We start from the raw sequence: 25907 nt of genomic DNA, 5'->3' as shown, positions 1-25907 counted from the left end.
GGATCACACCATCATCAGGTCCAAGGTCTGCCTCAACTGGGTCGTGTTCAATAGGCCAAAACAAGACAAAACGTTTCCAACAGGATGACAGAAATTGTCATACTTACTGGACAAGTCCCAGTGCTATATCCAGGGCCGTAACCAGGGTCGGAGTTTTAGTGGCGTTTATACGTACAACGTTTTGTATGAAAAACGCTGTATATTTAAATGTAAAGGACTTACCTACGAGACATTTTGCTAATATTTCTACTTCTTTCTCCATGTTGAAAAGGCTTCCAATATATTTGTAACATCACTAATGTATACACGTGTAAATGCATACATATTTGTAAATACAACACAATGATACTGGATCATCTTGTCCAACCCATAATTTCCCCTTACTACTTATATAATATAATAATAATAATAATAATAAAAATAATAATTAATTAATAATCATCATCATCATCATCATCACCACCACTAATCATTTCCCTTACTACTGATATCATCACCACCACCACCACCATCACCACCACCACCACCACATCACTGCCACCACCACCACCACCATCACTGCCACCCACCACCACCATCACCATCACCACCACCACCATCACCATCACCACCACCACTACCATGACCACCAGCCACACCACCACCACTACCATCACTACCACCACATCAACACCATACCACCACTACCACCACCACCATCACCATGACCACCACCACCATCCACCTCACCATCACCATCACCATCACCACCACCACCATCACACCACACTACCATGACCACAGCACCACCACCACCACTACCATCACTACCACCACAATCACCACAATCACTACCATCACCAATTTCCCCTTACTACTTACACTGAGCACGCTCTGTTTATTTTCTACTTGGTTAGGAAAAAATACTACAGCTATGAAATTATAAGTAGTAAGTAATGGGTTCACCACAAACAAAACCATAACAATACAAATATACTTCATAACTCTGTAGCATCCCTGCAAGTCCATCCCAGCTATTGCACTAGTTCATTTGAAGGCATTCCAGTAAATGTTATACAGTGTATGTTGAAATGGCATACAATTACTGTCATTCTGAATTCCATCCCATTATGTTATGCAAACTGCAATGAGTGGCCTATGCCAAGGGGGTGTGATTAACCATCTTTCTGGCTCTGACGCTGTCATAGACCAGTCTTAGTCTTAGTCTCTCAGTCTTAGACCATTCCTCCTATCAGAGACAACCAGGCTGGGCTCTATYCCCTGAGACGTTTCCTGTCGTCCCATCAGTCATTAGTCATCAAAGATCCGACAATATGAATATCAGCTCTGACGTCCTCTTTCATGACTCTTCTAGAAGATTGACWTTTGGATATAAATATTTGAATACAGTATCTGATTTTGCTTTAGGATGCGATGCAGAAATACATTACCACGTGGATGGTGGTCTGTGGTGACAGGGAGACTCTGGGCTTTGACTGAACGTTGCTGCATGCACATCTTTGCTTGGTGCTACAGGGAGAAGTGGGCGTGTAATCCGCCAGGCCTCAGACACTTGGTAGTCTTCATGAATTACTCACACATGTATACTACACATCAGTGGAGGCTGCTGAGAGGAGGATGGCTCATAATAATGATTTGATTTGATTTGGAATGGAGTGAATGGAATGGAATCAAACGTGTGTTTTTTATGTGTTTGATGCCATTCACCCCATTCCAGCCATAAAACTCCATTCCAGACATTATTATGAGCCATCCTCCCTTCAGCAGCCCCCACTACTACACATAGACGGCAGTATGGAAGGGTCCATTGATGTTTTCGGCTTGCTAAATAGTTTAACATCCAAACTGGCCAGTTTGTAGCCTGTAGTCCACACAGACCTAAATGTCAACACATACTGCACACGGGTATGTGTCCTTTTTATTGCCTCTGGAATATATTAGATGTATTGGTGTTCATACTCGGTGATGTCGATGATGATGATAATAGCCTAACATAACCTTGCAGCGTCCCACATTTTCATTTGTTTTATTATTAATACATATGGTCTCCAGTAGATGGCCTCATTGTGCCTATCTATCCAAATAGATTGCCTTCAAGTTCAACTTTGAGACAATTTCAGCATGAGATGTTTTCATAATTTCGTGGTTCATTTTATTGAATTCCAATATGTGCTATCTTATCAAATCTCTTATATGACATACGGGAGAACCGTGACCGAAAGTAACACTTTATTCTTGGCACTCACTCCACACATTTTTAGTAGACTAAATCAATTGCTGTAATATTACGCTACTGTATAATTAATCATGTAATTATAAAAGTAATATCAATATCGAAGAGTGGGCTTTTTATAGGAACAAATGAACACATTTCAGCTAAATACCCTGTTGATGCATGAGATGAAACAAGCTGGTGGGGACGTTTCCAGAGACTCTGGCGCGCAGCTGAGCGCATATGGCGCACAAAACGTCTCATCTTCCCTCAATCTACAAGTGAGAGACTTCACTTCGGACACGTCAGTGGTGGATAAGGACTGGAGACTTTGATGGAATGTGGATCTCTTCACAGTAACTTGAACAATAGAATAAAAAATGACATCTAGTGCGTTTAGGAAACCGTGACTAACTGCTCGTATTATTGTTGATCTGGAGCTGGTGAGAAGATGCACAAGTTGAATTGATTCTATTGGACGGTATTTCGACCTTGTCTGGATGTGGTCACACAGTTTTTTGGGTGAAGATAGAAGGAAGTTTGAAAGGACATATAATGAGAATAACACACTGCTAGCGGTACTGAGGCTGCGAGCTGCATCTGGAGCACACGCGAGGAGAGCAGACAGAGGCGCGCGCTTCTGCTGTAGACAGATACGCGGGAAAGAGAATATGTAGAGCCTGCTATATCGCAGTAAACCATGGCTTACCATTGAGCTTTCTTTGAGGATTTAAGGACATTTAAAAAAAAAAAACGGTTGTTTAAAAGAAGTTGACAGCTCATCTTCTATGGAGTCCCATTGCAATTTTGGAGACTCGATGTGGGACAAAAATGGACCGCATGAACGGACTGAGCTCCAGGATTATCGTTGTGTTGCTCCACAGTAAGATGTAGCCTGTTGTGTGTTCTTGGTGCTTATGGAAACTTAATTGCTACATTTTCATAAAACACAGGCTACAGATGCCACGTTTCATGCGTAAAGATACGGACGATGTATTTATTTTGTTGTTATGCTGCGTGTGCATTTCAATTCAACAATATTGCAACTGCATGTCTACATTTCCATCACCGTCCAAAGCGTCAGGCAGGTTGTCCAGTGCATGTGCCCTGCAGTTGCTTGTCCTGGATGGAGCATCAATAAGGGCACGAATATAATCACATGGACACGCCTCGTCAGTCATTAAACAAATCAGATAAACACAGTGTTAATATGATCAATAGACTGTATCGACGAGCCCGTATATAAGGCTAATGATTGGCCTAGCCTCTGTTTACTTATCATGCCTGCGAGAATATGGTGTGAAATTTTCAGATGACTGCTGACAGGTCAATGAAAGAGACATATGATAAAGCAGAGTAAAAGTTTAGATTCGTAGGTACATCATACTAAACTCTTCAATAACAGATGGAATACCCATAATGGAAAACTGCTGCTCTGACAGTAGAATGTCTTCGAGAATTCATGAACAGGGTGCATTTTTTGGCTCATTTATAAAGAGTGCTTTTTGAAATATTTATAGACACCATTCTGCAGGATGATTGCTGTGATGAGCATGGTGAACCATCCTCCAGACTTGATGGTCCCCAGGCAAGCGGCCAAGGGTCCATTTTCCATCTAATTGGCCTGAGTTCAGGTGATTGGAATTATGGGGTGATTTCTATCTCTACAAGCTGACAGAAACATGGATTTGAACTTCTCCACGGTCCGCGATAGCGATAATTTGCTGGAGAGAGACTCATCCAAGCGCGTTCTGACAGGCTGCTTTCTCTTTGCGCTCATCCTGACCACACTGCTGGGGAACACACTGGTATGTGTTGCAGTCACCAAGTTCCGCCACCTGCGCTCAAAGGTCACCAACTTCTTTGTGATCTCTTTGGCCATTTCAGACCTGCTGGTGGCCATCTTGGTGATGCCATGGAAGGCAGCGACGGAGATCGTGGGCTTCTGGCCGTTCGGTGCCTTCTGTAATGTCTGGGTGGCGTTCGACATCATGTGCTCAACAGCGTCCATTTTGAACTTATGTGTCATCAGCGTGGACAGATACTGGGCGATCTCAAGCCCATTCCGCTACGAGAGGAAGATGACACCCAAGGTGGCGTTTATTATGATCAGTGTGGCATGGACGCTGTCTGTGCTCATCTCTTTCATCCCTGTGCAGTTGAACTGGCACAAGGCTGCGGCGTTGGAGCTCAACGGCACTTACGGTGAGCTGCCGCCGGACAACTGTGACTCCAGCCTTAACAGGACCTATGCCATCTCCTCCTCCCTCATCAGCTTCTACATCCCTGTGGCAATCATGATCGTGACTTACACCCGGATTTACAGAATTGCCCAGATACAAATCAGGAGGATCTCAGCACTGGAGAGGGCTGCGGAGAGTGCCAAGAACCGCCACAGCAGTATGGGGAACAACTCCAACATGGAGACGGAGAGTTCCTTCAAGATGTCTTTCAAAAGAGAAACCAAAGTCCTAAAGACCCTCTCTGTCATAATGGGGGTTTTTGTGTGCTGCTGGCTGCCCTTCTTCATCCTCAACTGCATGGTACCCTTCTGTGAGCCCAACGGCACCTCTGATTTCCTCTGCATCAGCCCCGGCACCTTCGACGTGTTCGTCTGGTTCGGCTGGGCCAACTCCTCACTCAACCCCATCATATATGCCTTCAACGCGGACTTCCGCAAAGCGTTCTCCATCTTGCTGGGCTGCCACAGACTCTGCCCAGGCAGCAATGCCATAGAGATAGTGAGCATCAACAACAATGGATCCCAGCCGCCTGCGTCCCAGTATCAGCCCAAAGGGCACATTCCCAAGGAAAGCAACAATGCCACCTATGTGATTCCCCACAGCATCCTGTGTCAGGAGGAGGAGCTGCAGAAGAAGGATGGCGTTGGGATTAAGACCTTGGAGAAACTGTCCCCGTCCCTTTCTGGGAACTTGGGCAGCGATGCCGATGTGTCACTGGAAAAGATTAATCCTATAACTCAGAACGGCCAACACAAAACTGTGACATGTTGAGGGGTGTATGTTTTGGTATACAAACATGAGAAGGAACCCAGAGGGAGAGACTTGGCAGTATGCCTAGCAGAAGTGTGGTATATACAAACTGAGCTTCACTGCGAACCTTAAAACTCGAATCACTATGGAAATCTACAGAATGTTTCAAATGAAGGCACTTTATCCTGGATAACTATCTGCAAAACACCTTCAGCATTTATTATTAAAGTATAGACAGATTTGTTGATAAATGTTCCATAACTTGAATAAAGTAAAACGAAATACACACGTGTATACATGTGTTGTATTTACAAATATGTATACATTTGCATGTGTACACAGTAGTGACAAATATCCTGGAAGCTGTTATAACATGGAGAAAGAAGTAGAAATATTAGCAAAATGTCTCGTAGGTAAGTGCTTTACATTTATATGTACAGCGTGTTTCATATTCTTACAAAGATAACTATAAAGATAATTGGTTTTGATTGTTTTTTTCGATGTCAACCACAGTGTGTAATTATTTAAAATGTTATTTATAATATTCATCATAATTTATTAGAGAGTTGAATACACTTCTGGTTAATGATAACTGACAAAAATAATATGGAGAGAGACCATAGGATGGTGGAATGGTTCAAAACAACCCTCATCAACTCTTGCATTTGCGTTGTTGTGAAATTGAAGTGGTAAGCCTCAGTGTGGTAGGGTTGTGGTAAGGTATGGTGTATACACATGTATGCATTTGATATTTAGAACACGTTGTCAGTAAGGGAGGCTTTAAATACCTTTCATTTTCACAGAGATACAACGTCTTATGCCAAGTATGTCATATTTCTATATATTTTAGTTGCATTCCCCTTTTGTAGTACATGATTTTCCCAATTGGGAAATGCAAAAGTGTTGATGGAGCTCAGTCTGATTGTCACACCGGATTTCAAAGAACCAACTGTCAAACCTGATTTTAAAGAACAAACTGTCAAACCTGATTTTAAAGAACAAACTGTCAAACCTGATTTTATAGAACAAATGGTCAAATCTGATTTTAAAGAACAAACTGTCAAACCGGATTTTAAAAAACMAACTGGCAAACCTGATTTAAAAAAACTAACTGGCAAACCTGATTTTAAAGAACAAACACCATGTGTCTTTAACAGTCCCGTGTGAAACAGGGCCTACTTTCTAAGCCCTCCTAGCACCCATCATCGCATCAGCAAGTCAAGTCAAGTCTACCAGTGTAGCTGTAGCATAGGCATCACCGTGGACACAGTTCTCTCCCAACTTCATCCCCATTACTCTCTCCCACTAGACACGTCTTCCCCTAACAAAGTGTTACCTCTTCACACTCTTAGGGCATCAGTGATTCTTTTGGCAAGTCAGGGCCCATCAGACATTTCTTCAAGTGTTTTAGAATTGGCGTCCTATTTCCTAAAGGCTCTGGTCAAAAGCAGTGCACTATATTAGGACGCAGCCTTCTACTGTCCTAATGCAGAGAGCTGATTCTGATTCTATTAACGGGCAGTTTGCATGTAAACAATCAGCTTAGTGAGCAGCAGTAAATGCTGTCAATGCATAATTGAAAAATGTAATATTATTGCACCTTATGCAAGTCAACAGTCACACAACCAGAACACATTTGACCTTTGGTAAAAGGCTGAAAACTGATATTGTGAATTGTTTTAGCTGGAACTATGATGTTTTAGGGAACAGTGGGACTGTTGTTGTGTTCATAGCAGCCAGATTGAAAACACCCACTGTATGCTTTGGTCCTGTCACTCTTCTGATCAATTATCTAATTTGTAACTGTGACAGTTGACTTGTTTTCTATGCAGTATTGAATTTGACCGGTGGCAAACAATACGCTGTTCGTGAAAATGAGCAATTATATAGAGCTAGTGTGGTTAATGCTTTCAATTAGTACCTGTATGGTTTTTCATTTCAGCAGGCATTGCATGAATCTACATTGGAATTAGGACAATTGGATTTTGGGGTGTGAATTGGGTGAAGGACATATTTTAACACTCTTTACAATTCCCAATTTATCATAGCTCCATGATGGGAAGTCTACGGCACATGGTTTTGATGTCAAAATGAACTAGAGTTAATGCATTGTGGCTCGGTTGTTTCCAGGCCTCAACCTTGTTCTTGTATCGCCAGGTGTAAAAGCATGGAGTTGTCATACATCAATGGTAATTTAATGGTATTAGTCTTAAATTGGTTCTGGGAAATCAAATTTGGTATAAATGAAAACAGGGAGAACGTTTTTGAATCAGCATGTTACTTATGAGTTACAAAAAGAGGTTGAGAAGCCACCTAGCTCCACCCCCTCCTGTAATCCTATTGAGTTTTTATGACCTCATTTTATTTGCCTGGCCCTGGATTCTTAAGAGTGTATGTCCATCAAGTCTAGCCTTCTATGACAAGTGCCAAAATATGAACTCTCTCTGAGAAGACCTCTGTCTCTGTCATTTTGTAGATGAAGGTGGAACGTGCCCACTGCTCAGCTCTACTCGAATTGCCAACGGGTACTAGAAGCCATCAATTCCATAATAAACAAGTTTTTTTTTTTTTAAGTGCTGACGTGATTTAGTAGCATCTGATTTTAAAAAGGTTTTTCCAAAGGCATTATGTCTTTGACGAAGGTAAAACTGCAGCATCTATGTGAAGTGAAGGTTTGCCTTTTTCCATTTTCTACCATATCAGTTGTCCTATTCCCAAATATTGACCAGTCTCTCTATGATTAACTATATCCTTTGCTTATAATTTATTTTCTAATTATCTACAAACATGAGTCCGCTCAAATCTACGCTAAAAAAAATTAACTGCATAATCTGAGCAGCTATGGGGAACATTCCAGAAGAATGTCTTTGTTTGCTCAGTGCTCCTCCTGTCAGGCCCTGTCTAATCAGTGGAGAAGCTGTTACTCAGAGGGATTTAGTTCATTAGTAAACAATCCTTCCCTGCTGTTCCCCTCTGTGGTTCTATCACAACACGCACACCTGGGCATACAACTAGGTAATTGGGCCTGCATAAAGATGCCCTATATAAACAATTGTCTTTTCATATTTTGTTTCCAATGATTTTGCTGAATGTGAAGTTCATGCTGTGAGATGACAATGTTTTATAAAGTTTTATGAGTTTAATTTTCTTAGCCATATGAACAATTATGACACTGGCATGGCACTTTGAAGTATCTGAGGGTTGTCCAGAGTTTTTGGTTTTATACATTTATACCGATTAATATTCATTTTGGTTTCAGATGGTTTATCTATCTTGCTTGTTGCTATATCTGTATAARTCCTGAGATAGATTTAAGCCGCCAAATTTACCAGTCATGTTTAAGTCTGCTCACCACAGTTTGCTGGCACTTTACGATTTGGGCATTACATTGCAAAATTACATAAGCAGAATGCCTTGTTTGCTGAAATGTCTTTCCTAGGGGTGCCCCACAGGTTATGAGAAACAAGTGTATTGTTCTGTCTAGATGTTTGTTGTGACATCACATGTAACAGTGCTTTTGTTAACCTAGCTGACAGCAAAGGATTCCTCTGCATCAAATGACAAACAGGAAAATATAACTGTCTCCTTGTATGACATTAAACAACATCCTTTTTTTGGATGGGTCCAACTGCAAGGGTATTGTTCTCCAGCTCATTTTGTTAAGTTTATTTATTTTACGATGGCACCCCTACCTCGACATTCAACAGCAAAACTTCATGTAACATAAAATGAAAAAACAGTATTGTATAATGTTCAAATCTAGATGTGAACACAAGTGCTTTTTTAAAAAAAATCTTAGAATCCTTAAATGTGAGTAGAAAACTGTTTGTGCTGTTTTTCCAGTGTGGATTTATTGACAAGTCAAGGCACTCGTCAGTCAGATGAAATAATGTTCTGCAGTTGTCAAGGTGTTGAAGAAAAACAATCCTCAAATGTATTACAGTACCTAGTTTACAGTTTGTACAATATGTGCCCTTACTACATGTAGAATAAACGTGTATGTTCATTTTTCACCTGTGCCATTGATTTGTATGTATTTAGATGAGGTGACTTGGTGTGATACTCTAGTTTGACTGCAACCGTTTCTTCGAAAAATCATGTCTTTGTGGAGGATCAATAGGAATTGACTCCTGTAAACAATGACACACATTTTTTTTTTCTTCAGCTTTGATGGCCTCACTCTGTTCATATCCCACATCATTTACATAACTACACGAGGATGAGAGAGTTGAAATAGCCTTTCATTCTGTTTTTACAGAAGAAAAACAAACCACAAAGCAGTCAGTGTCTGATCMGTCAAAGTCAATGTCACTCTGATCTGATATCAAAAATACAACTGCTCTTTTAATCCCATTTTCAAGCAACTGTCCATTTGTTTGAGGCTGACTTTAAGTCGACATCATTGTGGGAGATGCTCTACAAACATATGTCATTTGTAACATTTTTCCATTGAAGAATAATGTTACAGTTACAGTCTTAAAAAAAGTATCTATACACATTGTGTATTGGTGTGGGTGGAAACAAGGCCCTGGGTGACCACTCTGTGCCGAGCAGTTCACATTCAATTAGTGGCTCTTTCTAATCTTAGTCATCCAGGTAATGTGACTCAGCGCAGAGCCATTCAGCTGAGCTCAACTGTGAAATCAGTGGCTGTGGTGGTATGGAGGAGAAGATACTTTAACCCATTTTGCTTTGTGTCTGTAATACTGTACCACAGCCTCATTCTGCTCTGTGTCTGCTAATACTGTACCACAGCCTCATTCTGCTCTGTGTCCGCTAAGACTTGTACCACAGCCTCATTCTGCTCTGGTGTCCGTAATACTGCAACAGCCTCATTCTGCTCTGTGTCTGTAATACTGTACACAGCCCCATTCTGCTCTGTGTCTGTAATACTGTACCACAGCCTCATTCTGCTCTGTGTCTGTAATACTGTACCACAGCCTCATTCTGCTCTGTGTCTGTAATACTGTACCACAGCCTCATTCTGCTCTGTGTCCGTAATACTGACCACAGCCTCATTCTGCTCTGTGTCTGTAATACTGTACCACAGCCTCATTCTGCTCTGTGTCTGTAATACTGTACACAGCCTCCATTCTGCTCTGTGTCCGTAATACTGTACCACAGCCTCATTCTGCTCTGTGTCTGTAATACTGTACCACAGCCTCATTCTGCTCGTGTCTGTAATACTGTACCACAGCCTCATTCTGCTCTGTGTCTGTAATACTGTACCACAGCCTCATTCTCTCTGTGTCTGTAATACTGTACCACAGCCTCATTCTGCTCTGTGTCCGTAATACTGTACCACAGCCCATTCTGCTCTGTGTCTGTAATACTGTATCACAGCCTCATTCTTACTCTGTGTCTGTAAACTGTACCACAAGCCTCGATTCTGCTCTGTGTCTGTAATACTGTACCACAGCCTCATTCTGCTCTGTGTCTGTAATACTGTACCACAGCCTCATTCTGCTCTGTGTCTGTAATACTGCACCACAGCCTCATTCTGCTCTGTGTCTGTAATACTGTACCACAGCCCATTCTGCTCTGTGTCTGTAATACTGTACCACAGCTTCATTCTGCCCTGTGTCTGTAATACTGTACCACAGCCTCAWTCTGCCCTGTGTCCGTAAGTGACATGCTGGGCTGCAGCCAAAAATGCAATGCTCCCATTCTCACTGACTTACATCTGAACAAGACAGCAGTTGTCTAGAAATCCAACAATGTGAGGGCATTAAAAAACATTAGGACCAAGAAGTCTGCATGGTTTGGATACAGTAAAATACATTAATATCGTCGATGTTATGAGGCTTTGTGTAAACCCGATGCATGGYGGTTTGACACATCCCGTAAGCGGTGCGTACATTGTGTGGATGGATGACCTGCACTTTCCCTGCAGATCCACACAGGCAGGAGTTGAAGGGGGGTCCACAGTGGAAACAGAGTCAAGGTTAATGACAGGCCGCAGGCGMTGCTTGCCATGGTGAGAGAGGGTGGCCATGAACTACTGCTGTAATGGTGCTTATGTAACAAACATTCAGCTTCTCATTTCACCACCAAGCACAGCATCAGCACCACTGCTTGCAGTTCGGACTGACAAAACAACAGAGCTTTAATATGACAGTACAACAGGCACTAGGAGCTATGTTGTGTTTTCKTCTGGATGTTATACTGAGACTCATGGGGTGATTATCCCAGGTTTGTTTTGCAGGGGGAACTAATAACCATGTGATCAGTCTGCATTATGGACAGCAAGGCAAAGCCTTTAGTGCCAGATGAGGGTTTTTATTKATGTACTTGATCTAAATCTAAATAMTATTTTACACAACTAACCTCTTCGTCTTCTTCTGTATAGCTGAGYTATCTATGGAGAGAGTAAATCTTTAACATTCGCTGGAAGACATACATAAAAAGTTTTTTGATTCAGAGAGCAGTTAACAGGGTAAAATTCAATTAGTCTCCAGAATTTGAGTTGATATGAGTTGATAACAGAACATTGGCAAGTGTGTTCTCTTGATCAAAGTCAATGTAGCTACAGTATTTTCCGACYACGATTCAAAACCTGGCAAGATGTATTGCTGGTATCGATTGTAAGGGGTGACAACGCAGTTAACAATTCTATGGAGAGAGAATATTTTTGTAATGTTCCCCGTAATGTTCCCCTAATGTTTGAGTCTCCAGTTTTCCYTTAGTTAGGGGAACATTCTATCTATGTTAGCAAACACCTTCTGTGAACCTTTTTAGCATGTTTTGGTGTTAAAGTTAAGAGAACAGCCCCTAATGTCAAGCAGAACTACTATAGGTTACAACGTGGTTACAATGTTATCAGAATATACAACATTAATGTTCTAGACGCATTTTATGGGACGTTGCGAGAACATTCAAGTGTCCAGTTTGCTAAGGGTTGGGAGAATATTCCATCAACGTTCCACCAAACATGCACAGAACATGGTTACCAAGTTCTCAAGATTTGTCCTTGAGCAAGGCACTTAACAGTCATCAGGCAGTCAACCCACTGTTCCTAGGCCGTCATTGAAAATAAGAATTTGTTCTTAATTGACTTGCCTAGTTAAATAAAGGTCAAAGGGGCACCGTACTATGGCTGACCCTGTAAAACAACACATTTCACTGCACCTATCTGGTATGTTACAAAACACCAAAAAGTGTAATGACATTCGGAGATTATCTAGCCAAGCCTTTGATACTGGGAAAGCTTTCAAGGTAGGGTGCGATGTATTGGTAACACTTTACTTGACACCCAGTGTCATAACACGTTATGAGACAGTCATAACACATCATAACCCAGTGTCATAACACGCTACGAGAAAGTATGCAGACCCCTTGACTTTTTCTATCATTTTTAAACGGAAGAAGTTTGGAACCAACAAGACTTGTGCTAGAGCTSGCCGCCCGGCCAAACTGAGCAATCGGGGGAGAAGGGCCTTGGTCAGGGAGGTGACCAAGAATTCGATGGTCARTCTGATAGKGCTCCAGAGTTCCTCTGCGGAGATGGGAGAACCTTCCAGAAGGACAACCATCTCTGCTGCACTCCACTAAATCAGGGCTTCATGGTAGTGGCCGACAGAAGCCACTCCTCAGTAAAAGGCACATGACAGCCAGCTTGGAGGTTGCCAAAAGGCACTGAAAGGACTTTCAGATCATGAGAAACAAGATTATCTGGTCTGATGAAACCAAGATTGAACACTGGCCTGAAAGCCAAGCGTCTTGTCTGGAGGTAACCTGGCACCATCTCTATGGTGAAGCATGGTGGTGGCAGCATCATGCTGTGGGGATGATTTTCAGTGGCAGGGACTGAGAGACTAGTCAAGATCAAGGGAAAGATGAGCAGAGCAAAGTACAGAGAGATCCTTGACGAAATCCTGCTCCAGAGCTCTCAGGACCTCAGACTGGGGGGAAGGTTCACATTCCAACAGGACAACGACCCAAAGCACACAGCCAAGACAACGGAGGTGTGACTTCAGGACAAGTCTCTGAATGTCCTTGAGTGGCCCAGCCAGAGCRCGGACTTGAACCKGATKGAACATCTCTGGWGAGACCTGAAAACAGCTGTGCAGCCACGCTCCCCATCCAACCTGACATAGCTTGAGAGGATCTGCAGAGAAGAATGGGAGAAACTCCCCAAATACAGATGCGCCAAGCTTGCAGCGTCATACCCAAGAAGACTCGAGGCTGTAGTCGCTGCCAAAGGTGCTTCAACAAAGTACTGAGTAAAGGGTCTGAATACTTTGGTCTGATTAGTCCAAATTTGAGATTTTTGGTTCCAACCGCAGTGTCTTTGTGAGATGCAGAGTAGGTGAATGGATGATCTCTGCATGTGTGGTTCCCACAGTGAAGCATGGAGGAGGAGGTGTGATGGTTTGGMGGTGCTTTGCTGGTGACAATGTCAGTGATTTATTTAGTTTTCAACGCACACTTAACCAACATGMATACCACAGCATTCTGCAGCAATACGCACATCCCATCTGTTTGCGCTTAGTGGGACTATCATTTGTTTTTCAACAGGACAATGACCCYACACACATCCTGGCTGTGTAAGGAAGTTGGACCGCAGAGTGAAGGAAAAGCGACCAAGTGCTCAGCATATGTGGGAACTCCTTCAAGACTGTTGCAAAAGCATTCCAGGTGAAGCTGGTTGAGAGAATGCCAAGAGTGTGCAAAGCTGTCATCAAGGCAAAGGGTGGCTACTTTGAAGAATCACAAATATAAAATACATTTTGATTTGTTTAAGACTTGTTTGCTTACTACATGACTCCAAATGTGTTATTTCATAGTTTTGATGTCTTCACWATTATTCTACAATGTAGAACATAGCAAAAATAAAGAAYAKCTCTTTACTGAGTAGMTGTGTACTGTAGGCTATGGTGTAATGGAATGTTTTGTCTTGTGTGGTAGGTTTTGTGGGGTTTGAGACTTATGTAGGTATCATAACCAACCATAAAATAACTACCGTAGTAGGTTTTGTGTGTTTTTACACTCTTATATAGGTGTCATAACCAGCCTTAAAATAACACAATATGTGTCACAACATAATTATTGTGGGGTTGAAAACGCAAACCATGATATTGAAGTGCCCAAAGTCGGTATGCTTTCTTTATTGGTTGTATGGTGCATCGGCACAGAAACCTGTTGGTGGATTTTTTATTTGCATATATTTTATATAATTAGAAATATGTCATCAAAATGTTGAAAATCAGATTTCCCCCAAGCTGATCATTGTCTTCAGCCTGCTCTGATCGTAGTGTACTGAAACAGGCAGAAAGAGTGGTGGTGGTCTGTGGTCGGAGAACCCTCATCTTTCTGCCCCTCCCCCAGTACAATTTTGATCGGTCCCTTATCATAATGTGTATAGATTTATCCTCTTCACACATTTCTGGAATTTTGGCTACCAGCTTTGTGCCTTTGTCCACGACCRTGATTGAATATTCTCCTAACCGACAGAAAACTGGACACATTCATGTTTTTTTGCCACGTTCCCATGAAACGTGTCTAGAACATTAATATCTTATATACTGAGAATATGGCAACCATGTTCTATGAATGTTTGGTGGGAGTTGATGGAATATTCTCCTAACCCACAGAAAACTGGACAAATGAATGTTCTTGAAACGTTCCCATGAAGCGTGTCTAGAACATTAATATCTTAAGTTCTGAGAACATGATAACGACATTCTGGGTAAGTTCTATTTGATATTAAGGGAATGGTCTCTTGGAAACATTCACATCACGAGAACATTCCTATGAAAACATGAGTAAATAACCGAATGAGACGCTTAAGGGAATGTTCTCTAAAGTTTTAGGAACGTTTGTTGTTAGCTGGGTATATTTTATTTAAGACATTTACAGTTCTGCTGGTAATGCAACAACTTGACATTGCTTTGATGTGGAGTTCTGACATACAGCAGCCCAAATTAAGTTACAAACTGGGAGCTACAAGTTAGGGTGGAAAGTTTCCCTCAGTCACCTCTTTGAACCTCCTTCGTGTCACATGCTATTACTCTTATCAAACAGGCAGGCTAGCAAAGACAGACTTTCCTACTGCTTTCTATTTCTGCCCATGACTCATGGCATCTGTTCAGGACCCATGCAGTGATGTGATTTGTATTAGTTCTCATTCTCCTCTAATTCTAAAAAGCTTCCCAGCTAGCACATTTGCTTCCTTGGAAGTTGTGGGAACTAATGTTTTTGGTTTCGCATTGGTTGTGGGAACGAAGCCATACGTTTTCTGACCGGTAAAACGAAATGAACATTTCTCCTGTCCTGAGGAACATTTATGTTTAAATAAGATTTAATAACACTGCTCGCTTATTTTMGGMTWAKRTTTTTTTTAACTCCAAGCACATAGGACAGATGGAAAATAAATTCCTTAGGCATTAATCATGCAAACACATTTTTWATTGTGACGGCATCAAACACGGCATCAGAGATTCAAACATATAATCTTTGGGTTTCTATCCATGGAATTAGTCCACTGCACCACCAGGATGGAGCTAGCATGCCATGTCTTTTTACACATACAAAGCTGTTCATTTTTTGTCTGATCCAATTTCAAAGGAAACAAGAACTTATTAAAATAAGGTGTGGCCAATTAGTGGCCATAACTAACATACCTGAACACACTTAACAAGATAGAGGATAGAGAGATTTTTGTTGATGCTGAGAACGGAATTTATATATTTTTTAAATACAATTCTTAGAACGTTCTCTTTTTTTGGGATCGTTTTCTTAATGTTCTCAGAACAATTTGAGGACATGACTTMATATAGAACCATGAAGAAACCTGTAGGAAATGTTATGCTGAAGTACTGAAATTCCCACAGAAGAATGTTGTTTCTTAACATTCTCTGAACTGTCAAACCAGTTGGAGAATGTTCATAGAACATTCAAACAATTTGTATTAAATGTCACCGTGTTTGAACTTGTAGGAAACGTTCTGTTAAAGTATGCAAAATAACCATAGGACACCATGCTCTCACCAAGCTCTAAGAAACATATGGTTCTCAGAACGTTATGTGCTAGCTGGGTTTGTTGGATAAAGCAGATTCATGACAACATGCCCATGGTTGTTCACCACTCTGGTCTAGCAATTATGTCAAGAGTTGTCCATAAATGTAGCATTCCACTGCCTGTCTGCGGAGAAATTAAAAAATTATAATTATAGTCTGGGCCGGCAAAGTCTATCAACTTCCTGTGAGGTGTGTTTAAATTCAGCTCATTTACAGGTTTCTCTACCCATCTCTGCTTTCTCTGCTTTTGAAGGTTCAACAGTCTGATCAGGTGCAATTTCTGACCAATGACGACCTCCAAGCCAAATAAGTAATTTGCATCATCCCTACCATCACACTCACATAAATCATACCCTTCAGATTGAGGGGGGAATTTTAATGTTTAAATTGACAGGTTTAAATACATCCTAGAGAAGACATTCTGGAGAAAACTACTTTTTTGAGGGAAAATGTACATGCTACGACTGTGATATGTGMATGTCTCACCTTGCTGCACTTATTGTAAGTCGCTCTGGATAACAGCATCTGCTAAATGACTAAAATATAAATCTAAATGTAGAGAAGTCAATAGACCCTTACCATTACACACCCCATCCTTTAGAGAAGGGCTGTTCAATGTCGGTCCTGGAGGGCGGAAACACTTATGGATWTCATCCTCTACTCCTAATAACCGACTAATTCAGACCTGGGACACCAGGTGAGTGCAACTAACTAGCAGGTTAGAAACAAAAAACAGAAGTGTTTCGGCCCTCCGAGACCGGAATTGAACAGCCCTGCTTTAGACGGCAGTAGCAAACTCCCAGAACTGACTTCCTGTCAGAGGGCTTACAACYGGAAGGACGTGTCTACTTTCTGCAAATTTTGCCAATCTTAATGTCAGAAATGGCGTCCTAATGTTTGGACCACTAATTATGGATGACTGACACATGGTACATGGTCTGTTTTTTTGTTTCTTCATAGTTTGTTTCACCTCAAACCTTTTCACAAAACCAATAACCTTTGGTTATTAATTTAATAAATAATCATCATCTGGGACTGGCCGACCAAGTGTGTCAATTCTACATATCTGAGAGGAGACATTTGAAGGTCCACGTGAGCTGACTGCCTCTGGGTACTACAGACATACACAGTCTCAAATCAAATCAAAGTTTATTGGTCACGTACACAGTTTGGCAGATGTTATAGCGGGTGCAGCAAAATGCTTGTGTAACCAGCTCCTAACAGTGCAGTGAAAATGTCAAACAAGGACACAAAAAATAATCAAAAGCTAGAAACAAGAACTCACTGATGTCAAAACGAATCCAGTTAACAAACCAAATAACATTATATCAGTAATCCAAATGCAATCTATGCACATTTGCAGCAAATAGTCCCACCATTTTAGGGGACAGACGGTATTGAGACAAATTCACTTATGTGTGTATTAAAGTAGTCAAAAGTGTTGTATTTGGTCCCATATTCCTAGCACACAATGATTACATCAAGCTTGTYACTCTACAAACTTTTGGATGCATTTGCTGTTTGTTTTGGTTGTGCTTCAGGTTATTTTGTGTTCAATAGAAATTAATGGTAAATAATGTATTGTGTCATTTTGGAGTCACATTTATTGTAAAGAAGAATAGAATATGTTTCTAAACACTTCTGCTACAGTTCCATGATTATGGATAGTCCTGAATGAATTGTGAATAATGATGAGTGAGAAGGTTACAGGCACAAATATCATGCCCCCCCCCCCCCAAAGAAAATGCTAACCTCATCTGTTATTTTAACGTTGAGAGGTTATGTCTTGGGGGTATGATAAAAAACATTTGTCACTGTCCCAATACTTTTGGAGATTACTGTATATTATGCTATGTCAAAAATAAACTCATGTTTCAATGTCACGTTAAATTGCAGTCAGGTTACAAATAGCGTGTAATTAGTCAGTTGATCCCCTACAGCACATTCGCATGGATGTAGTAGTAGTGGGGAAGGGGTAGTGTAGGTAGTTCGGAGCGGTGCTAAGCCCACCCTCCTCAAAGGAGAATTCCACCCAAAAACTGTKTTTTGGTATTTATTTCATTAGTCCATTGTTGATCTAGTGCCAGCAGGTTTTGCATGTCAGCAATCAAGTTTTCAAGATATATAACTTTCAAAATATAGAAATACAGCTGTTTGATGCATTTTCCTTTAAGTTGGAGAATTTCTCATTTTTCAAATATCTGAAACAGCTATTTCCTGCAATCTAGAGCCATAATCATTATGCTTGGACCTCTTGAGCTGTCTGTATGCTTCTGACTGGTGGTTCTTTAAAAAAAAATAAACTAAATACTCTTCTCTGTGAAAATCTGGGTAAAATATTGAAAGGAATGAGTCTTATTCAGTACATTTAAACCTTGTTTATACCTGGTGCTAACATGGGTACTTGGTCCTGATCTTGTCTACATTCTGATTGTGCCCATATTTCCAGAAATGTATCGACACATGTTATTAAAATGTGTCTGTTATCCGTCCACTGTGTCTGCATTGTGACCAGATTTCCTGGTCCCTTCCTTTATGCAAATTATTTCACAGCTATAAAAAAATAAATAKATGTATTGTAAAACAATGAAAAGCGTGGCTTTAAAAAAGTAAAAAATAATTTTCAAGTGTGGATTGGTGTTACAATGTATTACAATGAACAATAGCAGGTCTATTTAGCTCCAGCAGCTGGTAATTTTCTGTTCACTATTCACTTGTGGGAACATGGCGGCTCTCAAAACCTGACAACAGAAAGAGTTGGACTCCACTATCCTGGAGATTGTTTGTGAGGAAATTACCTCTGCCTTCGACTTGCAATTAAAACTGATACATTAATCTCTTGCTKTGCTCACTTCTAAAGTGGATACCTACTCAACTAAAGTGGAAAGTTTGACTTTCCACTTTAATTAAAGAAGATATCAGAATTGGAAATGTTGTTAACTGTATTAATGAGACAGAAAGCAGAATTTGCCATCCATCGAGTAAGACTCAACCATTACTTCCATAGTAATCGTCCCATTCATTTACTGGCTAACAAGCTATGCAGTAATGATCAAATAGCTGATACAGCAACTATTGAATCTGAAACAGCTGAATTACTATCAGAACKCAAATMAATCCTCTGATTGTAAATCCACACCAAACCAGACTAAAATCTTTCTAAAATAATTAAGAACCTATCTTCTCTCAACAGAGGAAGCCACCTCGCTGGGAGCCCAAATCTCTCTCAATGGCATTGGATAGCATGAAAAAAGGCAAATCACCTGGATGGGACAGTATTCCTCCTGASATCTATTACATGTGCACTATGCAGAAATCACTCCGGCATTTCCTGGTTGCTAACATTCTAATAGTTTGCCTAGTTTTAGTTAAATGTGACAAAATAAGCAAGTATAGTGTAGAGAGTCATTGTACTATCTAAACCGCTGTGAAATATATTTTCCTTAACCGAAAATATTGTATTTTCAGCTGTTTGAAGCTGGTGTACAAAACCCAAAGTGAAAGACGCAAAAACAAAACTTACGAACAGGAAGCATAGCAATAGAGCACATAGAACCAATCTACTGCTTCTTAGACTTGCTTTCAACGACAATGACATATCTATAACTCACATTTCTATGTGAATTTGGTCACGTTACCTAAAAAGTTACATATTGCAGCTTWAAAWWTTTTGGAATCAATTATATCCACTATTGCTCAGAATGATTAAAACAGCCAGCCGTTCACAAAGGTTAATTTGGGAGAGATGTGAACACGGCACTTATGTCACTTTTATTTAAAAAAGGTAAGGATGCCACCCAGTGTTTTCAATATGGCTGCTATCTTTGATGAACAAAGATATTAAACTGGTTTTCAAAACGTGTTCATCTTGTCTCGAGACTTACTTCCCCAAAGCGGGTTTGTCAAAAAGCATTTATCCTCGGATAACCTTCGTCGACTATTACATATCTTAGATGCTTCATCAGAAACAGCTCCTTGGGCTGTATTATCTCTCGATGCAGAAAAACCTTTGATAGACTAGAATAGACATATCTCTGGTCTGTCTTGGAACATATGGGAATTGGCTACAATTTCATTAATATGATTAAAATACTATATGCCAATCCCTCAGCCATAGTTAAAATAGGCAATATCTCTGCCATTCAGAATCACTAGAAGCAGCAGACAAGGCAATCCAATTTTGGCCTCTGCTATTCTTATTATCAATGAAACCTCTGGCCTAGGCAATTCGTCAATTAAAGGAAATGACAGCAATTTCTCAAAAATCACTTCATCTCATTATATGCAGARGATATTTCACTAAATCCATACAATGTATCTCAATCGATCCCAAACACATTGAAGATCATAGATAAATTCAGCTTCATCTCATTATAAAATGAATCTAACAAATCAGCCCTACTGCCTTTCAAGACCCCGATAGAGGACTACTTGTGAAATCCCAATCGTTTCCCATTTAAAATATTTGGGAGTAGATATTTCCTTCAGATAAAACCAGACACTTTAATGAACAGAATACTCAAATCAATTCAATCAGACCTCAGTAGATGGAATAATATCCCAATTGCTTTAAAACCTCTTGAAGCTAGGGGYCAGAATTTTTATGTTTGGATAAATAACGTTCCCAATGTAAGCTGCCTATTTCTCAGGTCCAGATGCTAGAATATGCATATAATTGACAGAGTAGGATAGAAAACACTCTAAAGTTTCCAAAACTGTAKAAATATTGTCTGTGAGTATAACAGAACTGATTTTGCAGGCAAAAATCTGAGGAAATCCAACCCGGAAGTGTCTCCAATTTTGAAAAATCACTGTTCCATTGCCTGCCTTTCGTCCATTTAAAGGGATATCAACCAGATTCCTTTTCATATGGCTTCCTCAGGGTGTGAACAGTCTTTAGACATAGTTTCAAGCTTTTATTCTGAAAAATGAGCGAGATTTATCAAATCGCGTCAGTGGATAGCTGAATGTCCTTCCATTAGTTCATGCGCGCGAAAGTTGTAGCTCGACATTTTCTTTATCTCTGTTATTGAATAGTTTACCGTCCGGTTGAAATATTATCAATTATTTATGTTAAAAACAAACTGAGAATTGATTATTAAAAACGTTTGACATGTTTCTKCGAACTTTACGGATACTATTTGGAATTTTCGTCAACCCTTGATGACCTGCCTAAGGCTGTGGAATACTGAACATAACGCGCCAAACAAATTGAGTTTTTTTTATATAAAAATAATCTTTATCGAACAAAAGGAACATTTATTGTGTAACTGGGAGTCTCGTGAGTGCAAATATCCGAAGAWCATCAAAGGTAAGCGATTAATTTTATAGCTTTTCTGACTTTCGTGACCAATCTACATTGCTGCTAGGCATTTGTAATGTTTTGTCTAGTGATCGCTAAACTCACACAAACGCTTGGACTGCTTTCGCTGTAAAGCATATTTTCAAAATCTGATTAACAACAAACTAAGCTGTGTTTTGCTATATTGCACTTGTGATTTCATGAATATAATTTTTTTTTGCAATTTCTTTTTAATTTGGCGCTCTGCAATTCAGCGGTTGTTGATGAAAATMATCCCGCTAAAGGGATCCGTGCGTCAAGAAGTTAAACGGCAGAATATCTATTGTCAAATTGAATATAATTTCTGTAGTTCAATGCTTCCCATGGCTCCCCTTCTGGACAAAATTCATAGTGTGGCTTCAAAATGTATATGGCAAGGTAAACAATCCAGAAAAAATTATACATTCAGAAAGAGGATTATCCGTAACTAACTTTAWATTGTATTTCCAGGCTGTAGCATTTTGCCCCATCCTAAATTGGTTTAGACATTCTTCTGCCGTCTGGCTCAGTATAGAGAGAAATATGGTGTCTCCTATTGCCCTGGAAGAGGTGGTCTTCACTGATATATCCCTGAAACAATGTAAACTACGCTTTGGTCCTATTATTGCTCATACAATTTCTATTTCGGCACAAAATTGAAAAACAATGTAACTGGGAATCACAATGACATGCCCATACTTCAATATTTCACAATAATGCCTTGCAATCTGGAGGGCGGCCTTTTGCATACCCCCAATGGTCCAAATGTGGAATCCGTACCCTTGCCAATATCATGGACAGTAATGGTTGGAAAACATTCCAAGACATTCCATACACATTACCAGGCAACTCCTTTTTTCTATATTTACAACTTAGGTCAGCTATGCTGGCTATGGAGTCCCTTGGGAAACTCAGAAACCGAAACATCCAATGATGGAGATTTTTAAATAAATGATCTGGATTCCCGAAAGGACTGATCTCTATAATATTTAAACAACTTTTGGAAAGCTCATATTCTGAGCTAACTATTAAAAAAGTATAGTCCACAGATCTAATTGAATATGAACCACGCTTTAACTGGAACAGAATATGGAAAAATATGACCTTGGCATCCTGTAATCTGAACCATAAACTTGTACATTTTAAGTTTGTTCACAGACTGTAACACCAAGGAAATGTTTTACAATGAAATTGACACAAACTCCCAACTGTTCACTGTGTCCCCTAAAACAGGTAGGCACATTCTGTCACACACAGCTTTTTATGTCTCTATTTTGGTTTGGTCAGGGTGTGATTTGGGTGGGCAGCGATATGAGGCAATTTGGGTGGGCGGCGATATGAGGCAAGGCAGCGCGGCAGACATGAGAGGCACACGGGGAGATTGGCAGAGTCAGGCGATAGACCTGAGCCAACTCCCCGTGCTTACCGGAAGCAGCGTGGTACTGGTCAGGCACCGTGTTATGCGGTAAAGCGCACGGTCTCTCCAGTGCACGCTCATAGCCCGGGGGGCTATATGCCAGCCCCCCGCAGGTGCCATGCGAGAGTGGGCATCCAGCCAGGGAGGATTGTGGAAGCTCAGCACGCTTGGTCTCCGGTGCGCCGMTTCGGCCCAGGGTATCCTGCGCCGGCTCTGCGTACTGTGTCTCCGGGGCGCTGGGCTTGCTCAGTTCGTCCTATGCCTGCGCTCCACCCGTGCCGGGCTAAAGTGGGCATTGAGCCAAGTGGAGAGGTCCGAGTGGTAAGCACCAGATCTCCAGTGCTCCCCCACAACCCGGTTCGACCTGTGCCTGCACTCTGGAGAGGCCGGGCTAAAGTGGGCATTCAGCCTGGAGGAGTGGTGCCAAGGCTGTGCACCAGAGCTCCAGTGCTCCCCCACAGCCCGGTTCATCCGGTGCCTCCTCTACGCACCAGGCCTCCTGTAGGTCTCCCCAGCCTGGTGGGCCATGTGGCAGCCCCACGCACCAGGCTGTCTCTGCYTCTCCTCCCTCCAGAGTCGCCCTCCAGTCCGGAGCCTCCAGAGTCGCCCTCCAGTCCGGCACCTCCAGAGTCGCCCTCCAGTCCGGAGCCTCCAGCGACGGCCTCCAGTCCGGAGCCCACAACGAGGGTGCCCAGTCCGGGGCCCACAAAGAGGGTGCCCAGTCCGGGGCKCGCTACGAGGGAGCCCAGTCCAGGGCCCGCTACGAGAATGCTCAGTCCGGGGCCCGCTACGATTGTCCCCAGTCCGGGGCCCGCTACAGGGATCCCCAGTCCGGGGCCCGCTACAAGGGTGCCCAGTCCGGGGCCCGCAACGAGGGTGCCCAGTCCGGGGCCCGCTACGAGGGTCCCCAGTCCGGGGTCGGCGGTGAGGGTCCCTGCTCTAGAGGCGCCACCTAAGTGGGCCAAGCCAGAGGTGGACCGCACCAGAGCCGCCACCGTGGAGAAATGCCCACCCAGACCCTCCCCTATAGGTTCAGGTTTTGCGGCCGGAGTCCGCACTTTTGGGGGGGGGGGGGGGGGGGGGGGTACTGTCACGCCCTGACCGTAGAGAGCTTTTTATGTCTCTATTTTGGTTTGGTTCAGGGTGTGATTTGGGTGGGCATTCTATGTTCATTTTCTATGTTTTGTATTTCTTTGTGTTTGGCCGGGTGTGGTTCTCAATCAGAGGCGCTGTCTACTCGTTGTTCTGCTTGAGGATCATACTTAGGCAGCTTTTTCCCACCTGTGTTTTGTGGGTAGTTGTTTTCTGTTTAGTGTTTTGCACCTGACAGGACTGTTTCGGTTTCGGTTATTCACTTTGTTGTTTTTGTTTAGTGTTCAGTTTAAATAAAAAGTAATGAACACTTACCACGCTGCGCTTTGGTTCGATTCCTCTTCATCCAACGACGACACTCGTTACAAATTCCTTCATATTATGAGGTAGTGCCCTGCAGTTAAATGCTTCTGGGGCAAAGTTACAAAATTAATTTGAAGTGCATGAATTTAAATATTCAATGCTTTCAATCTATTATGTTAATTAGCGATGATAGCCCCTTGGATCCCTCAACCAATTAGAGAAGATTAGTGCTGGCAGGCAGCAATGCTGAAAAACATTTTTATGGCTCTAAGATGGCAACCACCTTACTATCTCTCATTTAACCAGTGGATACAGTTACTTTCGAAATATATTTCGAAATACTTTCCAAAGGCACTGTATTTTTATGTAGACTTTTCTTACTTTTTTTACTTTCAGGCCCGTGGGGAAGGGGTGGTACACAATCAGATCACAATGTGTCTTTTGATTGTCTGCACCTGTCTGAAAATGTGGGCACAATCAGAATGTGGACAAGATCAGGGCAAAGGACGCAAGTTAGAACCAGGTATAAACGAGGCTTTAGTTATTTCTTGCTTTTCTAAAGTCTACTTACCTTGCCAGCAGGCATGCCAGCTAAGATAGTTARACAAACTAACTACTCTAACATGATTGATAGCCTGAAATTACTTATTGGCAGCTGTTATGAGGTTGGGAACCTATCTAGGCTAACTTCATAAAATTGCTAGGTGACAAGTAGTATTACTAGCCACAAAAACATAAAATAATTAAATAATAATAATATTAAAAACAGTACAAATGTGAGGGGCAGAAGCCCCTGTGCCCCTATGTGCATGGCAATTCTGATTACATGGTCTTAAATAGAGAAATATCAAAAAAAAGTAACAACGTAAACTTAACCAACAATTGTATCATCAGTAAAATTGCATCAGTGTGCCTGATACTCTTCTGGGGCATGTCACTGAATGATCATTTTAAAAAGCACGTCACTGAATGAATACTGGACGTAAATCAAACTCAAATCTCCAAGAGTCCTGTGTCTGACAGGAAAAATACTATTTTGACTCTTCAGTCCTCAGTGTGCTTTAGGTCTTCTTTCTTTGAGAGCCACTAGGACATAGAGTTAAGAATYAACCTTCTCCCTTTAACCCTCCCTTCCTCAACATCCAGAAATGTGTTTACCAAATCCACAGGGGAGATTTCAATACAACACAAATATGCTACCATCCATTCATACTGTACAATACTATACTATGTGCCAGGTGGGAGAGAGACAAACAAACCCTTCCACCTAAGAATAACTTATGTTTTTACCTCAAAGGCATATTTAAATTCATGAGCAAAAAGAGCAAAAACAAAGCTCAGCGCAGGCACAGTATTTCCACAGTCTTCCTTACTGGAAGAACAATGCAGCATTTGTCCGTGATGTACCCTAGTAAACAGTACTCTACCACCGTGGGTCATTATAATGGCTCGGGGAGAGASCTGGAGGATATGTTGACACTGAAGGATGAATCTAGGAATCCAGTCTAGATTGGACGGTGGTATATGACAGTGTTATATGTACACACACGGT

The 25907-nt window shown here is 41.5% G+C and overlaps 1 protein-coding gene across 1 annotated transcript; it reads left to right on the top strand.

Annotated features, from left to right (window-relative positions):
- The first annotated feature begins 2471 nt into the window (after positions 1-2471).
- On the top strand, positions 2472-9216 carry LOC111950171 (D(1)-like dopamine receptor). Its single transcript, XM_023967573.1, has one exon. It carries the CDS (start codon positions 3895-3897, stop codon positions 5224-5226), a length of 1332 nt encoding a protein of 443 aa, XP_023823341.1. The 5' UTR covers positions 2472-3894; the 3' UTR covers positions 5227-9216.
- Positions 9217-25907: the final 16691 nt, after the last annotated feature.

Source organism: Salvelinus sp. IW2-2015, linkage group LG23 (genome assembly GCF_002910315.2).
Source record: "Salvelinus sp. IW2-2015 linkage group LG23, ASM291031v2, whole genome shotgun sequence".
In the NCBI taxonomy this organism is placed as follows: Eukaryota; Metazoa; Chordata; class Actinopteri; order Salmoniformes; family Salmonidae; genus Salvelinus; species Salvelinus sp. IW2-2015.
Note: the sequence above shows the minus strand (reverse complement) of the source record. Positions and strands in the feature narration are given on the sequence as shown.